Here is a 21,763-nt window from a genome sequence, read left to right on the forward strand (position 1 = left end):
TGAATTTAACTCCAACTAGATCGTAATAAGAAGTGGAGAAATGGGAGGTTGTAGTTCGTTTTTAGGTTAATTTGTTGATTGTTTGTCATTTGAAGCATATCATGGCATTTTCTTGGCATATTCGTCTATTCGATGTTTGGACATAAGTATGAGTGAAATATGACGATCACAAGTCATATATGAAGTACAATTTTATTTTAGAAAAGTTGATAGAAAATGCAAGTGGTATAAATTGCCTCTAGATGTATCCAAGCGTGATTTGACTTTTCTTCCTCCAAGAAGGCCCAAGCCAGCGGAAGATTTTTGTAGAAGATGAGTTCATTTTGGAATACAGGGTTTGGGAGTGGGAAGGAGGTGAGAGAGCTGATATTGGCTGAGACAAGGCAGTGAGACAATAAGGTAGTAACCGGGTCATTCTTTTGATTTCTCACCATAAGCAAATTAATTATGATCTACACTCGCTTTGTTGTTGTGTGGTTTGTGGTGTGGCAAAGACCATAATAATATATAGATGGTGATACGATGGTTGATGAGGGAGTTAGAGTCAAGTGGCGTATTGTTGAGATTTTCATATGATCAATTTAGGTTAATATTAATAATAATTAGTGTGGTTTTTAATTAGATAAGTGATGGATAATATAGACTAATGGGTGGTGTGGTGAGTGAAAGTGAAATATAGGAGTAGTAATTTTTTCCTATAAGGTTATCTTCACTTGCACTTCATATGATAACTTTATCATAACTCAAATCTTTTCTTTTTTTTTTTCATCTTACAATTCACATATACCAAATATCACAACCATATATAGTGCAAATATAGGTGATAGGCCATGTCTTCTTTTTTTTTTTTTTATAATTACAATATGTGAGGGAAATCTTTGAAATAAACATAGCTAGTAGCCAATAGATCTTCAAAGTAGAACTAAAATGTATATATGGTGGATATATAGTGCAACCAAATGTTTTAGTTTAAACTGATATGGTAGATGAGACTTGCTTCCTTACCAATTGCTTTTAAAGAAGTATAGATTAGGTCATTCAAATGAAAAATCAAATGCAACGAACATAACATTTACACCCAATCTACACATCACCACATGCCTATTTCTCCACTCCATTATTCTTCTACCCTAGAATATTCCACGACCAACAACAAATCAAATATTACTCCACCAAACTAAGTAATTATAATTAATTAATAGCAATTAATTAAGGGGTTTGGTAAAATATATGATCATGATTCATGATCACATCAGGCGGTTGCCGTTTACTCACATTATTTCCCACTTAGAATATCCAATGCTATGTCTTCTAACCCATAGTTGATACATCACCATATGAAACGCATCGTATGGCTCTGGTGACGACTCATTCCATGCAAAATGTTGTGTCACCGCTACGCCCAATTGCCTCATCTTATCATACGTGCCATCCTCGCATGTGGATCAACGCCTTTTTTAACTCGTCTGACCCCATATTTGACCCCACAAACAATGCGATTTCGGACCATTTAATCACGTCTATTAACGGTAGGTCTTGTATTGGACGGTCACTAATCACCACCGGAACACACCCTTGTGCTAATGCCACACTCAATCGTTCCAACCCTTCAACATCATAAACAAACAAACAAAACTTACTATTTTGAACCCTTTCCATAAAAATCCCTTCATCCGACGGATCAGATTCAATCAAAAACTCGCCATCATTCCTTAACCCATTGACCAACTCTACACTTGATTGTACCTCAACAAACCTCCAATACCCTAATAAGCGCGTGGGAACACCCTCACTTTGTAGAGCGCGTGGGAGAAGAGTGAATGGAGGGAAGGTGACATCTTTGTGAGGGATAAACTCACGCGCGGGTACAGGAAAACACGCGATCTGAATAGAATTCTTCTTTAACTCGACAATGTTTCGACTAGAGCTAGGACCCCTTGGCAAGAAAAGTAGAAATGGTCAGCCCCAAGGGAGCGGTTCCAGTAAGGGAATGACGTTCGGATGAGCTGAATGTGGCGGTCGAGGGAGCGCGTGGACAAAGGAGGGAAAGGTAGGAAGAAGAGAGTAGCTTGGTTAGGGTTGTGAGTAAGGAAGTTAGAGGTTAAAAGAGAGTTATGAAGAAGAGAGAAAGGAGTTGAGTCGTATTGCTGGTGGTTAGGTGTTGGGTAAATGAAGATTTTAAGGTTAGTGATCATTTTTTCGTAGTCGGAAAATAAGGTGGTTTTAGAGATGTACACGACGGAGTTGGCCGCCGTGGTTGGTGGTTGAAGGAAGAGGATGAGGAAGAGGAAGAGGAAGGAGAGTAATAGTGTAGGACGAAGAATGTCCATTTTTTTTAGTGGAGAAAAAATGAATAAGGTGGTAGGAGGAATATCAAGTCATGAAGTATATATAATTAATTAGTGGAGAAAAAATGAATGATGTGGTAGGAGGAATATCAAGTCATGAAGTATATGTAATTAATTAGGAATGTTATATAATATAATGTTAATTTTAGCACGTAATTGATAATTATTCATATTATAGTGTTGACTTTTTGTTAGGTCTTGAATTCGGTCTAATTTAACCATGGAATTATAACACTATTCTTTCGTATGCCCGTACTGTTATGCTTTGACGGGAACGATAATTTGCTGCCATGCACATGTCTCATGTATGAATATATATGAATATGACCCATGTTTTTGGTGGATAAGTCGTGCGTGGAGCGTAGAGAAAACCTGCATGCATGTGTGTATCAAATTAAATATTAATATAAACGAAATTTGATTTAAATGGGGGAGTATGAATAAATTATTTATCGCGACTCAGAAATTGATATATAATGTCATTATATTGATTAATCAATATGAGTATTCATTATTCATACTCGAAGGTTCTTTTTTATTAACTTGTCAATTTGTCATCAAGCTGTCAGTATCTAGCTTGGGTCTTCTATAGTTGGTGGAAGAATACTACCGATGTATTAAAAACTTGAATATCACCAACTAAATATCGGATAATTTTGCAATTGCATGCAATCATGCATTTGCAAATCAACAGGAGCAACCTTATCTTCATTATTTTACAAATTGTTTTAATCGTGGTCATCACTAACACTAATTATTTTCCCCATTGTTTTTTAATTAATTTATGTAAAACCTGTAACAGTCTGCCATGTGTTCCCGATTACCAAACAAGATTCTTGTAGTTTAATAAAGCTAAACCCACTTTTTCTACTACTGATGATAAACTTAACAGTCCATAGCACATCAGTCTGGGTGGTGTAGTCGGTTATCACGCTAGTCTCACACACTAGAGGTCCCCGGTTCGAACCCGGGCTCAGACAATTTTTGAAACCATTTTTATTTTTATGCATTTCATTAAATATAAAGTGACTGTAATGAATTAATGATCAATGAATGTTGCATTGATAATTAAATGTGTTAATTGACTTTTTTTTTTGGGGGTAAAGGTTAATAAATGTTACGAGGCAAACAATCAATGTTTTAGAAGGAAAAAAAAAAAAAAAAACTAATGGAGTCTGCTTTCCAAACACATTTTTTTTTTTTTGAAAGGTCCAAACACATTATTTACGTGTCACTTACTTAACTATATTACTTTACTATATATAGGTTGCTTGTTTCAAAAAAAAAAAAAAAAAAAAAAAAAACGTAAGGTTTATTAATCTGAAGTTAATAGATTTACCAATAGTTCAAATTATGTAAATGAGTATAATTGCTTGTTTTCTGTAATCAAACAAAAAAATGATGATTATCTATTTTAATTTGTTAATTGAGAAAAATAACAATTTTACCTTAATATTTAACTGATTGGTACACGAGAGATTTCGCGTGATCAAATGAACTATATAGGTAAAGCTCAAACTCAAAATATATGAACATTGAAGATTAGAAACGACTAATGAACTAGAATCCTCAAGCTAGTTCAATGTGTGCGAGTCAAGACCGACTTTAAAAATTTGTTTATTGTTTTTCAATATTTCCTTTTGCACCATTATCGTCATCAAGAAGAATTACATGCATATTGTTTGATCCAACTCATTAGTATCTCGAATGAAGTTGACTCAAACCGATTTATAAACCCATCAATCTTGAATACCTCAGATTGTTATGTACAGCTGGGTATACCGTATACCGTATACCCATAAATATTTTGTTCTAATTTTGATGATTGTTTTTCATTTAATCATCAAATAAGAGCAAAAACTAACCTTGGATGTACGGTGCACCCGCGTGTGTATAATAAATTTCAGTATATTATCTCTATCTCTTCTTACAAATTACTCTATTGTTTTTTTTTAAAAAAAAGGGTTAAACTTTAAGAATTTTAACCACAAATTCAGATTGACATATTCCCATTAATCTATAAGAAAAAACATAGTCATATTGCTCATGCTAGATCTTATTAGAATGGTTTCAATGCTTACGTTTAAAATGTCAAAATTTTATGATTTTTTAAAAACATGTACGTTTTAAGACGTATATTTTGATACCGTGAAAAATTAAATGGTACTCTATATAATACGAATACTTGGGTTTGTTTGGCATTGTTTTTTGTTTTTAGTTTTCCGTATTTTTGAAAACAAAAAACCAAAAACTGGAAACAAGAAAAAGGTGTTTACACTTTTCTGTTGTCTGTTTTCAAAATTATCATAGTTTTAATAAGTTTGACTAATTTTTAATTTATTATATGACATATATGATTAGGCTTGTACAGAGTGCGGTTTAAACCGCACCAAACCCGCAAATCAAACCGCAAAAACCGCAATTTTGCGATTTGCGGTTTGAAAATTGCTGTGCGGTTTTGAAAATGACCAAATTGCGGTTTGCGACTTGGTGCGTTTTCAAAAATATTTAGACCAAACCACACCACACCGCAAACCACACTTTAATGCGTTTTATACTATATTTTTATTTAAAAAATATAAAAGAACTAAATTATATAAGCTAATCTTTGACTATTAGTTAATTATAGGTTAAAAAAAGAGTTTAATATTTGAATTAGGATATTTTGGATTTTAACACCTTACAAAAGGCTGAAAATGTTTTTTAACACCCCCCAAAAAAAAACTTTTATTTTAACACCTCCCAAAAATATAAAAGTTGGAAGTTAACACCAGTTAACGATTTCCGTCACGGAAATTTAACGTGGGTCCCACAAATTGGCTTGAACTTCAATTTTCACCCAGCAAAACACGAAACTTCTTTCTTCATTGAATTCGCAGCAACCTTCTGCATTGAATTCTTTCTGAACCTTCATTGATTTCGCTTTTGAACCAAAGGAGATCTTGGCTGAGAAGTGGAGTGTAGGGTGGTGTCAACGTTGGAGAAGATAAGCTCAGGAGGGTTTCTTCATCATCTTCTTCAACTACAAAAGTGCGAAAGCCGCTTGAAATTCACAGAAAATAAGGTAAAATTGCTCTCCTTTGATAGCAATTTCGTCAATTACTGGTGCTTCATTGCTGTAAACCTTGCAATAATTGGGTAATTAGGGTAAATTTTGGGACCACAGTAGGAAAGCCTTGATAAATCAATTTCTGTAACTGACTATGCGACTTAGGTTAATTGGATTTCGTAATTGAAAGTAGAGATTAATTAAGGTGGTTTATTGTTAATTAAACTAGCAAGTGTGGTTTGTTGATTAATTTATGTTACTGAGCACCTACATTGGCTTGTATATGTTTATTTTCAATTTTTTTATGTGTTTGTTTGTGTGGCTGTGATGGATTTGTTTATTCGTATTGTGCATGTATAGTTACATGGCTTTTAATATGTTTTATATGTTTTTCACTGGTGGGTAGATAATGGGTGACAAGGATAGTTTGGTTGACATCTGCCTTAGAGTGGGAGGTGCTTTTGTCCCTAAAAGAGTAACCAAAAACAGGCAGCTGCTGTGTTGGTGTGGTGGTTGGTGTTACTGGAAGAGGAAGGTTCAAGTATCTAAGTTGGATGTGCATTTGATTAGAACAGCTGCAATTCATGGTTTTGTTAATGGTGATATGGATGTGCCTATGCATTACAGCTGTTGGTATAGGCAGAAGGGGAAAACCTTTAACACTGGGAAAAGGGAACTAGTTAACAGTGAAGAGGTTAAGGGCCTTTTGGAGACAGTAAATGAAGAGGGGTATGTTGAGGTTTTTGTAACAACAGAAGCTCCTAGTCAGCCCATACAAGAGGCCCAACCCAATCCTGCAAAGACAAAAAAAAAGGATAAGAAGGTAGAAAGTTCAAATACATCGACTATTAGGAGGAGCCCTAGGTTTAAGAAGACAGAAACTGAACAAAGGGAGGAGAGTCCACCTAGGAAAGCCTCAGCTAATGCTAAAGTGTTGAGGTTTGATGAAGAAAAGGATGATGGATGTGAAGGATCTGGTTATTCAAGTTCAGATTTGAGTGATGAGGGACAAGATTGGGAACCTGGTGAAGAAGAATTTGATGAAGGGGATGAGGAATGGTATATTGAAGGGTCAAAGGAGATCTTGGCCAAAGTGAACAAGAGCCTTAGGAAAGGTTTGGAGAGTGCAGTAGATGACAGGGTTGGCAAAGATAAGAGAGTAGAGTTGAGAAATGATTTGGATGTTGGAAAACCGAAGGTGAATCCAGAAAGTGATGTTGATTCAGATGATTCAAGGAGTTTGTGTGGATCTGATGAGGAACAGGACTATGCTCCTTGGTTTAATGCTGATGTGGACTTTGACAACCCAATCAAGTTGAAGTTAAATCAGAAATTCAGTAATGCTTCAGTCTTGAGGAGGGCCTTAAGACTTCATGCCATTCAAAACAGGTATGAGTTCTACTACTTGCATAATGACAGTAAAAGGATTACAGTTCAGTGTAGATATAGATGTGGCTGTGAGTTCAATAGCTACACTTGTAGAATGCCTGCTTGTACAAGCATTACACCAACTCCCCCTTTGTTTTATATATGTATGTGTCTTTTCCATTGACTTTTTATTTTTATATGCATGTCATAGAGTGCAATTGGGGCTGGACCAAACAGCATAGGAAACAAAAAGTTTCCTCAAGAGCAAGAAGGTTGTCTGCCATTCAGCAAGCGCCCACAGCCACAATCTTCCTCAGCTAAGCATTCCTCAGCTCAGCCATCCTCTAGTCAGCCATCCTCAGCTCAGCCTTCCTCAAGTCAGCCTGCCTCAAGCCAACCAAAAAGAAAGACAAGGTCTTCCTCAAGTCAGCCTACAACAGCCACAGGTGTTGTAACAAGGGCCAGGCTGCAATCCCTCAACAACCTTACTCAGTGATGTACTCATGCTGGATATCAAACATTATGTCTGTTGAACAATATCAAACTTTTATTATGTACTCATGACTGGTTATGTAACTTGCTAGTTTTTTAGTGGCTTCCCTTAACAAATTTGAACAATTAGATATTGAATTGTAATGGTTGCATGGCTTTGATTGCCATTGAAACATGTTGAAGTAAGGTTCTTTTGTCAACCTGTACTTGAACTATCTTAGTGTTTCACATATTTCCCATGTTTTAATGTTTCACATGTTTAAATAGGTTGATTAAAAGACAAGGCATAAATAGGAACTTAGACAAGGCATAAATAGGTTGATTAAAAGACATATTTATAACACTTCAAGTCATTACAAGAAATTATAACTACTTAATACAGCTTACTATTACACACCCCTAGCCATTAGGAAAATTACACCCATTGACAAACCTATACAAATGGCCATGCCCACCCAACCAAAACAGCTGATTGAAGACACCTTCCCTTCATTGCACTCCCTGTTCATTCTCTTCCTGTCAGCGTTCAAGGCCTTGCATCTCATCTTCAAATTATCAACTTCATTAAGTAGGCACCTCCTTTGGCCACTGATTTCATCAACTTCCCTTTTCAATTCATTAACTTCACCCTTTAGCAGCTTCTTATCCAACAACAGGTTGTTGATAACCCCTGTTTGCCAATCTGTTCCATCAGGTTGATCAACCCATTCGAAAGCTTTGCAACCCCTTGTTTCTGTTATTGGGTCATAAAACTTACATGATATGAACTTCCTGCCTGGATTCTCCCTTGTCCAGCTAGTGAGCTTGGCCATTGGCACACCACACTTACATTTTCTGGCCTCAGGAGGGGAAGAGCTAACAAACGACATAATCTGCATCAATTTTAGATCGACAGTCACATTTACAGATTTGTACACTGACGAATTAACATTGACAGCAACAAAATTCATTTTTAATTTCATAATACGAAAAGCCCCAAATTCAATTTCTGACGAACCCTAATTTCGCAATTGGGCATTTAGATGCGTACATAACATAATCCAACCATTAATCTGAGTACGAAACAATTGCAAATAATAATTGAAGAGAATTTAAACCATAATTACCAAACAACCGAACAATTGACCGCACTCACCTGTTTCAGCAGCTTCAATCTGTTCCTCTTCTCAAAAATCGTGGAAGAATCGTGAAAGAATTGTTTCAAGTATCGTGCAACAATGCAATGCGCTGCTGCTATTCAATAAGAACAACGATTTCGTTCATTGGGGGAGAATCGTGCAAGAATGGTTCTTATATATCGTGCAAGAATCGTGGAAGAATGGTTCTTATATACAGATCTTTTAAAAATATATCCGTTGGGGTGGGCCCCACTAACAGTTCTGTTAACGGAAGATGGATTTTGGTGTTAACTTCCAACTTTTATATTTTTGGGAGGTGTTAAAATAAAAGTTTTTTTTTGGGGGGTGTTAAAAAACATTTTCAGCCTTTTGTAAGGTGTTAAAATCCAAAATATCCTTTGAATTATAAATTAATAATTACAAAATAAAATAAAAGTTTTGTTTTAAAAAGAATAATTATAATTTTAAAAAAGTATGGTTAAGCGCAAACCACACCGCACCAAATCGTATTTTGCGGTGCGGTTTGGTGTGGGTTTTTTAGGAGTGCAGTTTGAAAAAAAATATAAATTCCAATTTTGCGATCCAAACCGCACCGCGAACACCCCTATATTACAAAAAAACCAAAAAACAAAAAACCAGACAATTCCTTTTAAGTATTGAGGGAGTTTTACACAACCACATGCATGATTAATGATAATGGAAAACTAATAAAAACTACTACTTTAATGATCTCTGGATTTTATTGTTGTTAGATGAAAAAAAAAAACTGCTTTTACTTAAAAAAAAGAATCTAATTTGTCAATTTGTACATTCCCTTCTTCGACATTAACAACAAGAAACGCAAGAAAAGGGACTTTATCAGCCATAAATATAATTGTTCAAAAGCTCGAATCTCGATCAAAAAAATTTCACCATTTTTGTTGTTGTTTTCTTCCCAAAATTCTCTCTGTATCTGAAGTTTGACAATGGATGAACAGTACAATAATCTTCCAACAAGCCAATTACTTGGCTCAGTTCCAGTACGTTAATTCTTCGCTCAATTTATTTCATCTTTTTTATTTGCCCTAATTTCATTTTTTATGTTAATTTTGTTGTTCGATTCAATTCATTCTTTAATTTTTTTTGTACAATGTAGCTCATTTCTTCGAGATTTTACATGTAAATCGAACAAAAGACTGAAATTCCATGTCCCTTTCCATATGCGTTGAGTGATTGATCAATTTTGCTGATTTTTCTTCATTTGATTGAGTATTATCGAACAATTACAATTTTTTGCAAGATTATATTTTAATTTGCTGAAAATTTGGGAGTTTTTGATGATTATTTGAGATATTGACTATCTTTAGGGCGTAATTGATGAAATTTATGTACTGAGATTGATTTGGGGTTTTTGATGTGGTTTTATGCAGTATAATATGATCTTATAATTGTTAAATGTTTCATAAATTAGGTATTCACTATGTGATTAACTGGACTAATTATTTAATGGCAGGCTGTTGTAGCTGAAGAAGGTAAGGGTAATGCGAACTCGGGTATGGCAATCTAGGAACTGATCTTGTTGAGTTTTTTACTTCATTTTTTTTTAGGGTTATATTAACAATTTTCCAATTTGATTTAACTCGTGTAGCGCCCCAAGCGAATTTGCAGTTATTCCCTCCTCATCAAGGTGGAGACAAAGGACCTGGATATCAGAATGTACCAAGTTCTAGTGGTATGCCATATTCAATCATCTTTCTACTTTCGTTAGATATCGTGTTTGACATTAAGTGCTTCAGACATGTTTGTTGGGGGTGATAGAATGGGATTAATGATTGTGATCAGATTCTTTGGTTCGAGTTATTAAAGGAATATATTTTGGTTTTGAGTGTTTAGTAATACTGCTATCTATGATAAGTATATGTTAAGATTAATCAATCTTTCGTGACACTACGTGAATTTTGAGATTAGGCAGTACCGTTTTTAAGACTTGCCTTATATGAACTTCTGTATAAATTGTATAATGGATGAAGGCACTGCTTTTCAAACTCAGAACCATAAGTTCGCTGAAGGGCATTGCTAACTACTTTCTAATCAAAGCAATTTTACATACTTCCTCTGTTTCATTTTATTTGCAACTCACTTCACGGGCATGCACTTGGAGGAAGGATTAGATAAGATAAATGGACAAATTAATTAAAATAATTGAAACCATAATAACCTAAACCATTTCTCTTACTGGTGGTAGTTTTTTTACAAGTAACATGTCCATTTCCATCTCAAACTTCCTCCTTTAATTACGTGCCCATGTGCAAGTAAAAAGAAAAGGGGAAGTAAAAATTAAGGATTTGTGAAATTGTAGGAAAGATAGACTATAAGAGCTTTAAGAATTGTGTTAGTAGGATTCAATTTTGGGAATCTATATTGGAATGGATGGAGTATGAATAAGCCAACTAGCAAATTGGTTCGACCTCGTAACTGATATTACCAAGGATGGTGATACCAGACTCTTGCTGTTTCAATTGGTCTGCATAGACGACCACTTTACTTCTGTTGGAAATCGCCATTCTTAAAACCTCAATTTTTTTGTTGGTTCATTGGAGGCATTTATTTAGAGCTGTTGGTGAGGAAATGAGAAGGATATAGCTTTTTTATTTTATTTTATATTTTATTAATATATATTTTTTTTGAGCTACTGATATCAGTGATTTGTGTCAATTTCAATGATTGAAGAGTATGTCACCCTTATCATGGGCAATTATAACCAATTAGGGAAGGGATAACCTTTGAGAACTTTCATCTTGGACTAGTAAGGGATGATGGCTCCTAAAGTGATAAAGAAAACTTGACTTGTTAAAATACCTGTTATGACCTTGAGGAATTACCATTTAAAATTGCAGATTCGGTAGTTGTAATAACTAAGAATCACGCTTCACTTACTTGCTTGTAAGGTGGAATAAATGTTGATACAATGTGTTGCCCTCATGTTAAAGTATACCACTTTGCAAGATTTAATTTCTTCCTTGGACAATCTCATTAGTGATGACTATGGATTGGGATTTGATTGATTCGAAGTTGTGGAAGTTTATTATAACATAGAAGCTTGACATTTTACTCTTATACGTGCTCACATATTCAATCAATGAATCAAAGCCTTAATCCCATAAGTGGGGTTGACTACATAAACCAAAAGTGATTATTCCGTATAGTCATCCATAAAAATCTTCCTCCTCCATCCCTCGCGATCAAAAACCTTTGAGAACATTCCAAACTTCTTCATAAAGACCCATTATCACTCAATGCCACTCCCCAAGTTATGAAGAAAAAGATATAATTTGTGGTGAATTAGGATTTCCATGGGAATTACTTGAGTTTTTTTTTTTTTTTTTACATAGTTAAGTATAAATCAATTCTCATTATTACCATTTATTACCACTTACCAACAGGCTGATTGTATCGTATAAATTTGTCAATATTCTCAACAGCCACCTAAATACAATTTCTTATTTAGTGAGCTGTATAAATAGCTATCTAGCTGCAAAGTCTATCCAGCTTTGATGTATTTGAATATTGAAAAAGTTGCAATTTTATTCTCCTGACATGCATTGACCTCTCTTGCATGTTTTGCAGAAGGAGGTGGGCCACCACCAACAAACAACTGGCAGGGAGTGTTTAACGTCTACTCATACACACAGTACTTCAATGTGGACACAGACATCGTAATCAATAGATTGCTGAGTTCATTAGATCCTAGAAGTGGTGATTTCTTCAGCAAGATTGATGCAAACCCTGATCTGTGAGTATCACCTTCTATTTGATTCTGATCTTCACCCCCAGCAAACAGACTGAGCTGCTTTGATTCTTGTGTGTTTTTCCCATATTTGATCTGCCTATTTTTTACTTGCCATCTTTATCTTGTTTGAAAACAAAAAAATTTGGGCATTGTATTGCCATGAAATATACTCGTAATTTTTTAGAAGACCAGGTTCATTTGGAAGATCTGTTGTTCTTTGGATCGTATAAGCATGGTTTAAGTAACTTTTCTGTATGGTGCATGAATTTGATACTGTGGACCATTGATGAATTAGATGGTCCTTGCAAAGAGTAGGCAATTACCATGATGGATGAAGTTAGATACATCTGCTGGTTGCTTTGACATTAGCTCCATGTGTTGTAAACCAAATGACTTTTTGATAGAGTCTAAGTAAGAAGACGGGCAATTTGATATGATCTGTATCAAGTGTTACCACCTATGCATGTGGTTGGCGTGGTCTGGTGCACTAAACAAACATAATTGATAAGTAATTGTCCTGTTGACATCTAGTTTGATGAAGACTGAGCTTCTCCAAGCAACCTACTTATCAGCTTTGGTTGAGTTTTACTGAGGGTGTTGTGAGTTAAATCAGGATAAAGTTTTGTTATACTTGCATCCGGAGCTTGCCATGTGACTATGGGCGACTTGTCCATCCCATGGTTGCTCCTAGATTGGGATTTGGGTCTGTGGCATATAAGTGCAGTCATATTGAGGGACCAAATTATATTATGCAGCTTCCTGATTTTTATATACTCCAGTGCCTATTCCATGGTTGCTCCTAGATTGGGATTTGGGTCTGTGGCATGACCTTTGGTGAAATCTAGTAATTGAATCTTGTCCTCCGGAAATGTGCTCATGTTATATCTAATCAGATTTTTATAACTTGAAGATGGGACATTATTGCTGAGAGCCTTAGACTATGAAGAATTGAAGCACATTTGAATTGTATACAACTTGATTTTCTTTGAGAGATGTGGAGTCTATAGCAGGGTGATGGTCCTCGATTTGTATGTTTGTGGGATTGAAAAGATCCACTGACATTTTTATCCTATGATAGTGGCAGCAAATGTAGATAATGGTAACAATCTTAGGTCAGTTTGGTGCATCGAGGAACCTGAGTGGGGTGTTTTGTTTTTGTTGGGGTGGAGTTCTTTGAGGATACTGACAATGGAGTAAAGTTGGGAATCTAATCTGCTTAGCCCTTGGATGGTGAATTTGAAAGACCTTTTGTGCTTTGTGTTTTGGTAGGGCTGTAGGTGCAGTTCAGCTAGTGCTACATATGTTTACATGAAATGAGTGATTTGGACTAGAACTATCTGACTGATGATCAGGTTGTTGACTATTGGGTTATCTAGGGCTAGGGTCAGGTCGGTCAAGGATCTACTTGCAGGCCAGCTCCAGTGTTAGCTATAGTTAATGGGATTTTGGGTAAAAATCTTTCTATTCAAGGCTAATTCTTGTTGACATCTGACAGGATATGTTTTGATAATTTTCATCTGGACTAGTATTGAATTTGATAGACATAATATTATCATGGTTGATGAGGGTGGAAGACATAATATTCACTGCAAAAGGAAAACATTTGTTTTAGAGATTAAAGGGCTCTCTTTTGAAGCTTATATGAGAGGAAGATTTCATTACAATGTAGTCTCTGTTGTGGTATGCACTATACAGCTAAGAATGGTCACGTGCATAAGGTGATAAATGATGGTTCCAAAATGCAGGCCATGGAAAATCTTCAAACATACTCAAAATATGGCCTTTAATTGCCGTGTACTTCTTCATGTCACCTTAGGTAGTGTGATTTATCATTATTCTATGGCACACTTGAATTGTGCATCAGAAGTTCAGAATATTGTAAGGTTGTTATTTGTAAATAGACCTGTAACATAGCTCCTTTCAGCCCATTCTTTACAGCAGATTCTGATCAAAAAAGCCAAATCATAAAATCTCAGTTATGAGGCAAACTTAATTTCCTAACAAGCCATGGGATCTGATTCTAAAAGCTCAACACATGTCTCCTCCATTACGATCTTGGTAACTCTTCTGAGTATAATTGATAAACCAGACTAACAAAATAGTGAGGTAGAGCACCCTTTCACAAAACATGAGTATTGCACCAGATATAAGCAACTTTGCACTAGAGATTTAATCGGAATTTATTCTTGAACTGGGAAAGGCCTATTAACTTCCAAGCCCCAACTTTTTTTATAAGGTAGACGTCAAAGTCATGCAGTCACAGAGATTTGGCCCTTAGTTCCTTATGGCCTCTTGATTTTATCTAGTGAAATTGCAGCCCCAACTTTTGATAGAAGACGACAAATTCATAAACAATGTTTATTCTTCAAGTAGGTGTCTTCTAGTCACAAAAGATGTCTAGAGCAAATGTATTGAAGCACCTGTATGATGTTAGGATCACAAACCAAAATGACCATCAACCTTAAATTCTATACCTGATTTCAAAGTTTATGAAATGTAAAATTAGGGATCCGCATAGGTCCTTCAATGTAATAAATAGGTGGGTGAGTTCCTTCCTTGGCTGAAGCAGGTTGAAAGCAGGCAGAATGCCTGGAAGCAGGTGAAAGAGCAGCTACTTTCACTTGTCCACTTTTCTAAGTCCTAATTTATTAGCTATTTGTGCATGTTTCTTGGTTTTTTTTTTTTTTTTTTTTACTGAAACCTTATAGTTGATGATTGCGCAACACAAAAATTATGTATCATATTTTTTTTGGCTCTCATTAGGCTGAGAAGTTCATGCCTAATCTTTTTCAACCTCTATTTTGACAACCATCTGTGTGGGAGAAATTTGTAAATTCCATCTTGTGTTTTCTGACTTGGGGTTGCTAATGCTTATGTTTTGCTTTATTTACAGCTACGGGCTTATTTGGATATCCACAACTTTGGTCTTTGTGATTGCGTCTCTTGGAAATTTAGCCACCTACTTAATAGGGAGTTCGTCCTGGAATTTTGATGTCAGCTTTATGAGTTTGGCTGCCAGTGCAGTGTATGGCTATGCAATTGTAGTGCCCTTGGGATTTTATTTCTTGCTTCAGTATCTGGGTTCGCCTGCCAGTGTTGTACGCTTCTGGTGCATGTGGGGTTATTCACTCTTCATCTTTGTTCTAAGCTGTGTAAGTTTCCATGATCATGTTTATACAATTGCTATATAAATGTTCATGTCCTAGGTTTGCATGAGTACTCTGTACATATTGCCTGATTTTCTTTGTTTAGATTTTATTTTTCTGTTCTCCTTTCAACAAACAAAACATGGAGGTGCAGAATGGCACTCTTCTTCTGCAATGCAAAATTTCTGTCAATAAGAATTCTAGTCTGCTTAGACTACCTTGTGAAGTCATTGTTGTCCTTTTGTTTGCATTGCTGTGCCTCTGTTAGCCAATATTCCTTCTGTCCCAAGACTCCCAACAACTATTGTCCTTTCTAGTTCTTTTTGTCCCATTTGGTGGCTTTCTTTAGTCATTTAATGCAAGTTCACCAAGTCCTCATTTTCTATTTCCACTACACCTGGACATTATTGGTTTATTATCACTTATTATTCCTGAACATTTGAGAAAAGTTTATTAGACCTTCATTGTGGGACATAGGGAGTGTTTTCCTAGAAATCAATCTATATTAGTGGTGAGCTAGTCATTTTACAGTGCCAAGTGTCTGCTGCCTTTTGGATTCGCTGCCTTCATTTTCATTGTATTTGAACTTCCAGAATATTATTGTACTATCAATAGGGTCTTCATTTGGCAAGAAGCTAGGATACCGCTTTTGGACACTTTATACCCAATTGGCTCAAAGGCTGCTGTATACTAAGTATGACTTGATTAGTAAGCATATTGATTCCCTATAATGTAATCGAGACCTAGGAAAATTATGGCCTTTTAGTTGTCCTTCCTCCAAAATGCAGGCCATGTAAAACATTTGTTTTCTTTTGTAACAAAGACATGGAAGTTTGATGCATGACATGTAGCCCCATCTATGAAACTCTAGCACTAACAGTGATATCCTTTGCTTTTACCATAGAATTGGTTTTATTTTCAGATCAAACTGTGAGTCAAATTGTTTGGTTCGACTCACTTTATTTCCACGTATTTGAGAATTTACTTCCTGATATTTTAACGTGTTGAGATTTACAGTTCTTGTTGGTAATTCCTCTGGAGTTTCTGAGATGGGTGATCATACTTCTAGCGAGTGGTGTTTCAGCTTGCTTTGTTGCGTCAAACCTCAGGACTTATGTTGAGGGGAATGATCTCATGGTGGTTTTGGTGGCTGCATTCATGTTGCAATTTGCTTTGGGACTCTTCATCAAGGTCTGGTTTTTCACATAGAAATTCCTCTTGGTAATTCGACGACTCATCTTTCCAAGATTGACTTTTTGGAGAGGGAATTTGCTTGTGAAAAAACCAATTCTGACCACGTCATGACAGATGTTCTATTTTTCATCGTTTCCAAAAAAAAAAAAAAAAAAATCAACAATTTTGCTACTGTTGTTAATGTTGTTTTTGCTGTTGATAATTGTTTATGTTTCCAAAAAGGCGTCAATATAGGATCGGGAACTTACAATAGTGTATGTAAGTGGTAGCAGATTAGGAATTGTTTCTTCTTGCTGCAGTTTTCTTCATTTGGAGTGTTTTATTTTACTATTTTCTCGTGGTTTCTACAAATTTTATGTAAATAGATTTCACTTCATTGAGCAACTGAATGAAGTCAGTATATTGCATTTACAAATGACTAGATTCTTTGTACACAATTGTTTTGCTGCTTCTTTTAGTCTTGTTTCCTCCTTTTTGGGATTTTTGTCACTGAATTAAGATGGTTGTCTTGCATTATTAAGAAACTAGCAGCTTGAGGAATTTTAACCAACTATTATAGTCCTTGCAACGTAATAATAAATTTAATTTCCTTCCCTTTTTGAACCGTATCTAACAGATTGTCCCATTTTCATTTTATTTAACATGGTGCTTACGTTTTTCCACTACCTTATTTACTACCCGGTGATAATGGATTGGGGCAATTTTAAGGAACGAAGGGAGTATACATATTTTGTACTTGAAATGATTTTAACACCATAGCAAATTAATTAAGTGCGAAATTACCAAATTGCTTTGTCTTCTTTTTGATTGTTATTATTTTTCCTTTTTAATTACTAGTGATTAAATCTTAGTCCAGAAGGTTACACCAGCATGCAGTATAAAAATTGGAGAAATCGCCCAAAATCACACGCAAATTTTTGGAGGAAGGATGCACATTAGTACATAAAAAGTTAAAATACCTTTCTTTCGTTTGAATACCTAATTGAAGTTGCCTCATGTCTGGTCAACTATGTTTCATTGATCTCATTCCTAACATAAATTGAACCAGCATATTTGTATCTGACATGTCACCTACAAACAAATCACAACTAACAGACATTACTCGATAGGTGTAAACATTTGAATGGAATTCATAAAATTTATCTGTATTTACGTATTGCAAATAACAACTTATATACTTTCAAACATAACCATACGCTCTATGACTCACCCAAAAAAAAAAAAAAAAAACCTATAATACATTTACTATACTTCATTGTAAGAATTATTAATTGCTAATAGATGGACATTTAGACATAAAAGATGGTTAACTACCCAGTACCCACCAATATCAAAGTTGAATATCAGCTAATAAAATCAATATACTTGTACAAATCATTGAATGTACAATGAAATCTTCTTTGATTACTTCGTATTTTTTTCTCGATAGAATGTCAATACAAAACAAAACACATGTTCATATCGTATTCGTACCCGTATCAATTCCTGTTTGCAAGCAACCTAGCCTAAACCAGCTAATTCTACTACAACATAAAATATCTCCATAATCATAACCTGCCAATCATGAAAGAAAATAAATAGTAAATCGCCGGTATAACGGACAACCATTAGTACTATTGCTATTAAACTACTTTTGAGAAATTAATTGATTTAGTTAGCTCTTGTCCATTAGCCGTCAGATTAGAATAAATTATACTCCTAAGTCTAATTATAATTTCAAGCAATGTTCATCAATAATTAAAGTCTGACTTCAGGAGAGAAAGTAGTACTTGAGACGCGAAACCCAAGAAGATTTATTCAGATACGACTACTTTTTGTTGCAAGATTCTAATTGCTAATCAACCAATACACAAAAATCAATAACAAACAATTGTTTAACGGCTAATGTTTTAATAAGTGTTACACTTACTAAATGCGATCGTGTTTTAAATGCGGTTGTGTTTTAATAAGTATTACATTTTTTTTTTGGCAAAAAGCTACATAAAAATATACTCCGTAATATCTCTCTCTTTTTATGGTCTCCACCTAAACCCACTATTACTTTTTTTTTTATTATTTTCTTCTTCTCATATTCATTATTTTTCAATGAACTATTAACCCCACTATCTTTCTTTTACAATTTTTTAAAACTCCAACTACTCACTTACCTCTTATTTTATTTAAGTCAATTATATTGCCTAAAACTATGTATTGGTCAAAGTCTAACACTTATTAAAACATGGAGGGAGTAACATCATGATTAAGCTTATTTACATACTTAAAAAATGAACTAGAGTTGTGTTATGTTTCACTTGCCTTAACACCACATATCATCCAACATGTGGGTGATTACTTGGCTCATATACTTTGCTAATCAATCTAGAAGTTCTACTAAAGATGGCACTGAGCCGAACCGGCCCGAAGCCCGACACGACCCAGCACGAAAAAAGCACGACACGGTACTGTGCGTGTGGGCCTTGGGTCAGGCCTGTTCCGCCTTTATTAGGGAGAAGCACGATAAGGCACAACACGATCGGGTCCGGCACGACAAAACATGCTAAAATCAATGTAATTTTGCTTAGGCACGCAAACTCGGCATGATGGCACGTGGGTCTGGGCCGTGCACGGGCCAACCTTTTGAAAACTTTGGCCCGACAAGGCACAACACGAAGCTCATGGGCCAGGTCTAACTAACCCCAAACCACGTGGGCCTGGCATGAGGCACGGCCAGAGCTATCTTTAAGTTCTACGTTATTCTAAATCCTTCCCTTTGACCTTCGGTCCATTTAATTTGCCCTATATTATTTTTGGAAAAGAGAGAAATTCATAAATGTACAAAGAATCGGACTCGTTTATTGCAATATAGAAAGATCATCTCACTAGATAAAAACTAGGAAACAGAGTAAAATTCGCAACTCCACGTACTTTTTCCTTGCTCCAACTCTGAAAATGGGTAAAATTCATTTGGAGCAGATGAGTAGTCTTAATGGAATTATGAAACAAGAGAGTACCGAGATATGATGTGACTTTTTAAGTGTATGCTACTTTTACCTTACCTAGAAATGTTTAGTTGATTATCACTAATGATTAATTTGTTTTTTCTAATGACTTAAGCCACCCTTTTAGATTTCTAAACGGTAAAGACCCTTCAAATTATTAGGTAGTACTTCGTGTATGCATGGTCGACAGATAAACTTCGTATGTACACATAACGTTAAAGACATGTGTCTTTCGATAAGCTAATTCAATTTTGTATCTAGACCCAAATTATTTTGTCTCATTTCATACAACTAATTCGTTGTTTTGACTGTAATTGAAAAGGCTTGCTTACTAAGTTATAACTTCACATGTAAAATGAGATTTCGTTTTGCCATAGTTTGTGATTAAGTAGGCTTATTGGCTTACTTGACTAGTTGATTGCATGTAAATATATAATGGGAGATATTTGTATTGGTTGTTGTAGTCCATTGATCTCTCATTAATTGTTTATGAAAATATTTGGTGAAATTAAATTAACTGTTGATTGTCTATTAGAGTAAATTAAATAATCTTATTAGAATGATCAATTTTTTTTATGATTAATCCAATGATAGCTAGTCAATATATATAATTTTTTATTTTATTTCCTGAGATATATTATGGAAGATATTTGTATTGGTTTTTGTAGTCCATTGATCTCTAGCTCATTAATTGTTTATGAAAATATTTGGTGAAATTAAATTAATTGTTGATTGTCTACTGGAGTAAATTAAATAATCTTATTAGAATGATCATTTTATTTTTATTTTTATGACTATTCCAATGATAGCTAGTCAATATACATAATTTTGTATTTCATTTCCTTAGATAGAGAGACCATTAGCCAAAGTGTACCTTTACTATTTAAAAAAAAAAAAGGGTTCGAATCAATGTTTCTTCCTTACTTTTTGTTTAAGTGTATTGCACTTTAATTTTTAACACTATTTTATAATGTTCATTTATTTTGAATTTTTTGACCATCTTTGTAAGTCGTGACATATAAGCTAAAAATTTAAGAGCCTTTTCTTTTTGCCAAATTTCATGAAGTTTCTTACAGTATGTGTATGGAGTAACGTAATTCCTGTAATAATCTATAAAATCCACATCACATTTTTAAAAGATTCTGGTTCCACCACAATACACGCTATAACTAAAGATTAGAAACCCCACCATAATTCAATTTAATCATATGCATGGTCCATGGATCATATCATTAGAGAACCACGAGTATGGGCGTATAGCTAAGAGCCAAGAACATAGAAAGAAATCTAAAGATTATTTTGGAAATTGACAACCTACTTGTTGTCAATACACAGTACTATAGTAGGCAGTCAGTCAGCCCATCATAGTTGTACGCAGTAATAACATATTTCCTCTGTTTTTCTTTTACTTGCAATACAACTCCAATGCTTGTTTTTCTTTTACTTGCAATACAACTCCAATGCTCATATTTTTAACGAAGTGATTTTAAACATCGGGAATTTAAAGGGTTTTTGTACGATTTTGTATTTATTTAAATTAATTTATCTATTTACCATCTTTAAACTATCTAATTTTTTTTTCTAAAAGTCCGTAACATAATATTATGTTGCAAGTAAAAGAAAACAAAAATCGTATCATGACGCAAAAAGCCCAACCATGGCTTATAATCTCTATGTTGTCCTATAGGCGCATCCCCCACCATGTTCTACATAAACCGTGAGCCAAGTAATATAGAACACTTGCATGGTCATGGTTAGTTGTCAAATACACAAGGACTCTTGCACGGTTTAGATTTTTATGGAAGAATATACACTTGGATTCTTAAAATATGCTAGGACCTGACCCTAACAATAATCAATTCCAAGCCGCGTATTCTTTTTATGGATTATTATCTGTTATTTTCCTTGTCACGGCTCACGGGGGTGTAAAATTTAATACTAGGACTACACCTGTGAAAGTATATTAAAGTATTTTTATCGGAGTAATTTTTTCCTTCTACTTCATCTGTTTCTTAAAGATTATTCTATCTTGTTTCTTACTTTATTGAGAGTTGAATTCAGTAAGTATATACGGAGTAAATTCATATATCCATATATAAAAGTGGTAAAAAGAGGTAGAGAGGAATTATGGGAATATTATATGCAATTAAAATAGAAATAGAGAACCTTTTAAAAACATGGTTCATTTTTTATTTTTTTTTGAAACACGGTTCAAATTAAATAAAGAATAAAGGACAATAGACCAATATTTAAGAGGAGAGGGATTAAAATTCTAGACATAATATACTTGATATGGCGTAC

The 21,763-nt window shown here is 34.7% G+C and overlaps 2 protein-coding genes, 1 non-coding gene and 1 pseudogene across 4 annotated transcripts; 2 read left to right on the plus strand and 2 right to left on the minus strand.

Moving 5' to 3' along the window:
• Positions 1-1,011: 1,011 nt before the first annotated feature.
• LOC110722290 lies at positions 1,012-2,494 on the minus strand (annotated as a pseudogene).
• Positions 2,495-3,254: 760 nt separating this feature from the next.
• On the plus strand, positions 3,255-3,328 carry TRNAV-CAC. Its single transcript has one exon. It is a non-coding gene; the product is annotated as a tRNA-Val (tRNA).
• Positions 3,329-7,575: 4,247 nt separating this feature from the next.
• On the minus strand, positions 7,576-8,733 carry LOC110722292. The gene is made up of 2 exons (XM_021901561.1): positions 8,393-8,733; positions 7,576-8,129 (listed from the first exon to the last, which is right to left on the minus strand). Exon 2 carries the CDS (start codon positions 8,124-8,126, stop codon positions 7,647-7,649), a length of 480 nt encoding a protein of 159 aa, XP_021757253.1. The 5' UTR covers positions 8,127-8,129; positions 8,393-8,733; the 3' UTR covers positions 7,576-7,646.
• Positions 8,734-8,877: 144 nt separating this feature from the next.
• Positions 8,878-16,934, plus strand: LOC110722293 (protein YIPF1 homolog). 2 transcript variants are annotated; one of them, XM_021901563.1, is made up of 6 exons: positions 8,878-9,394; positions 9,868-9,886; positions 10,003-10,086; positions 11,982-12,147; positions 15,038-15,296; positions 16,308-16,934. In XM_021901563.1, the coding sequence occupies exons 1-6, from the start codon at positions 9,341-9,343 to the stop codon at positions 16,497-16,499; spliced, it is 774 nt and encodes a 257-aa protein (XP_021757255.1). In that variant the 5' UTR covers positions 8,878-9,340; the 3' UTR covers positions 16,500-16,934. The 2 variants fall into 2 exon arrangements, with proteins under 2 accessions (XP_021757255.1, XP_021757254.1); XM_021901562.1 differs by having other exon boundaries at positions 8,882-9,394; positions 9,868-9,907.
• Positions 16,935-21,763: the final 4,829 nt, after the last annotated feature.

Source organism: Chenopodium quinoa, unplaced genomic scaffold (genome assembly GCF_001683475.1).
Source record: "Chenopodium quinoa cultivar QQ74 unplaced genomic scaffold, ASM168347v1, whole genome shotgun sequence".
NCBI lineage: Eukaryota > Viridiplantae > Streptophyta > Magnoliopsida > Caryophyllales > Amaranthaceae > Chenopodium > Chenopodium quinoa.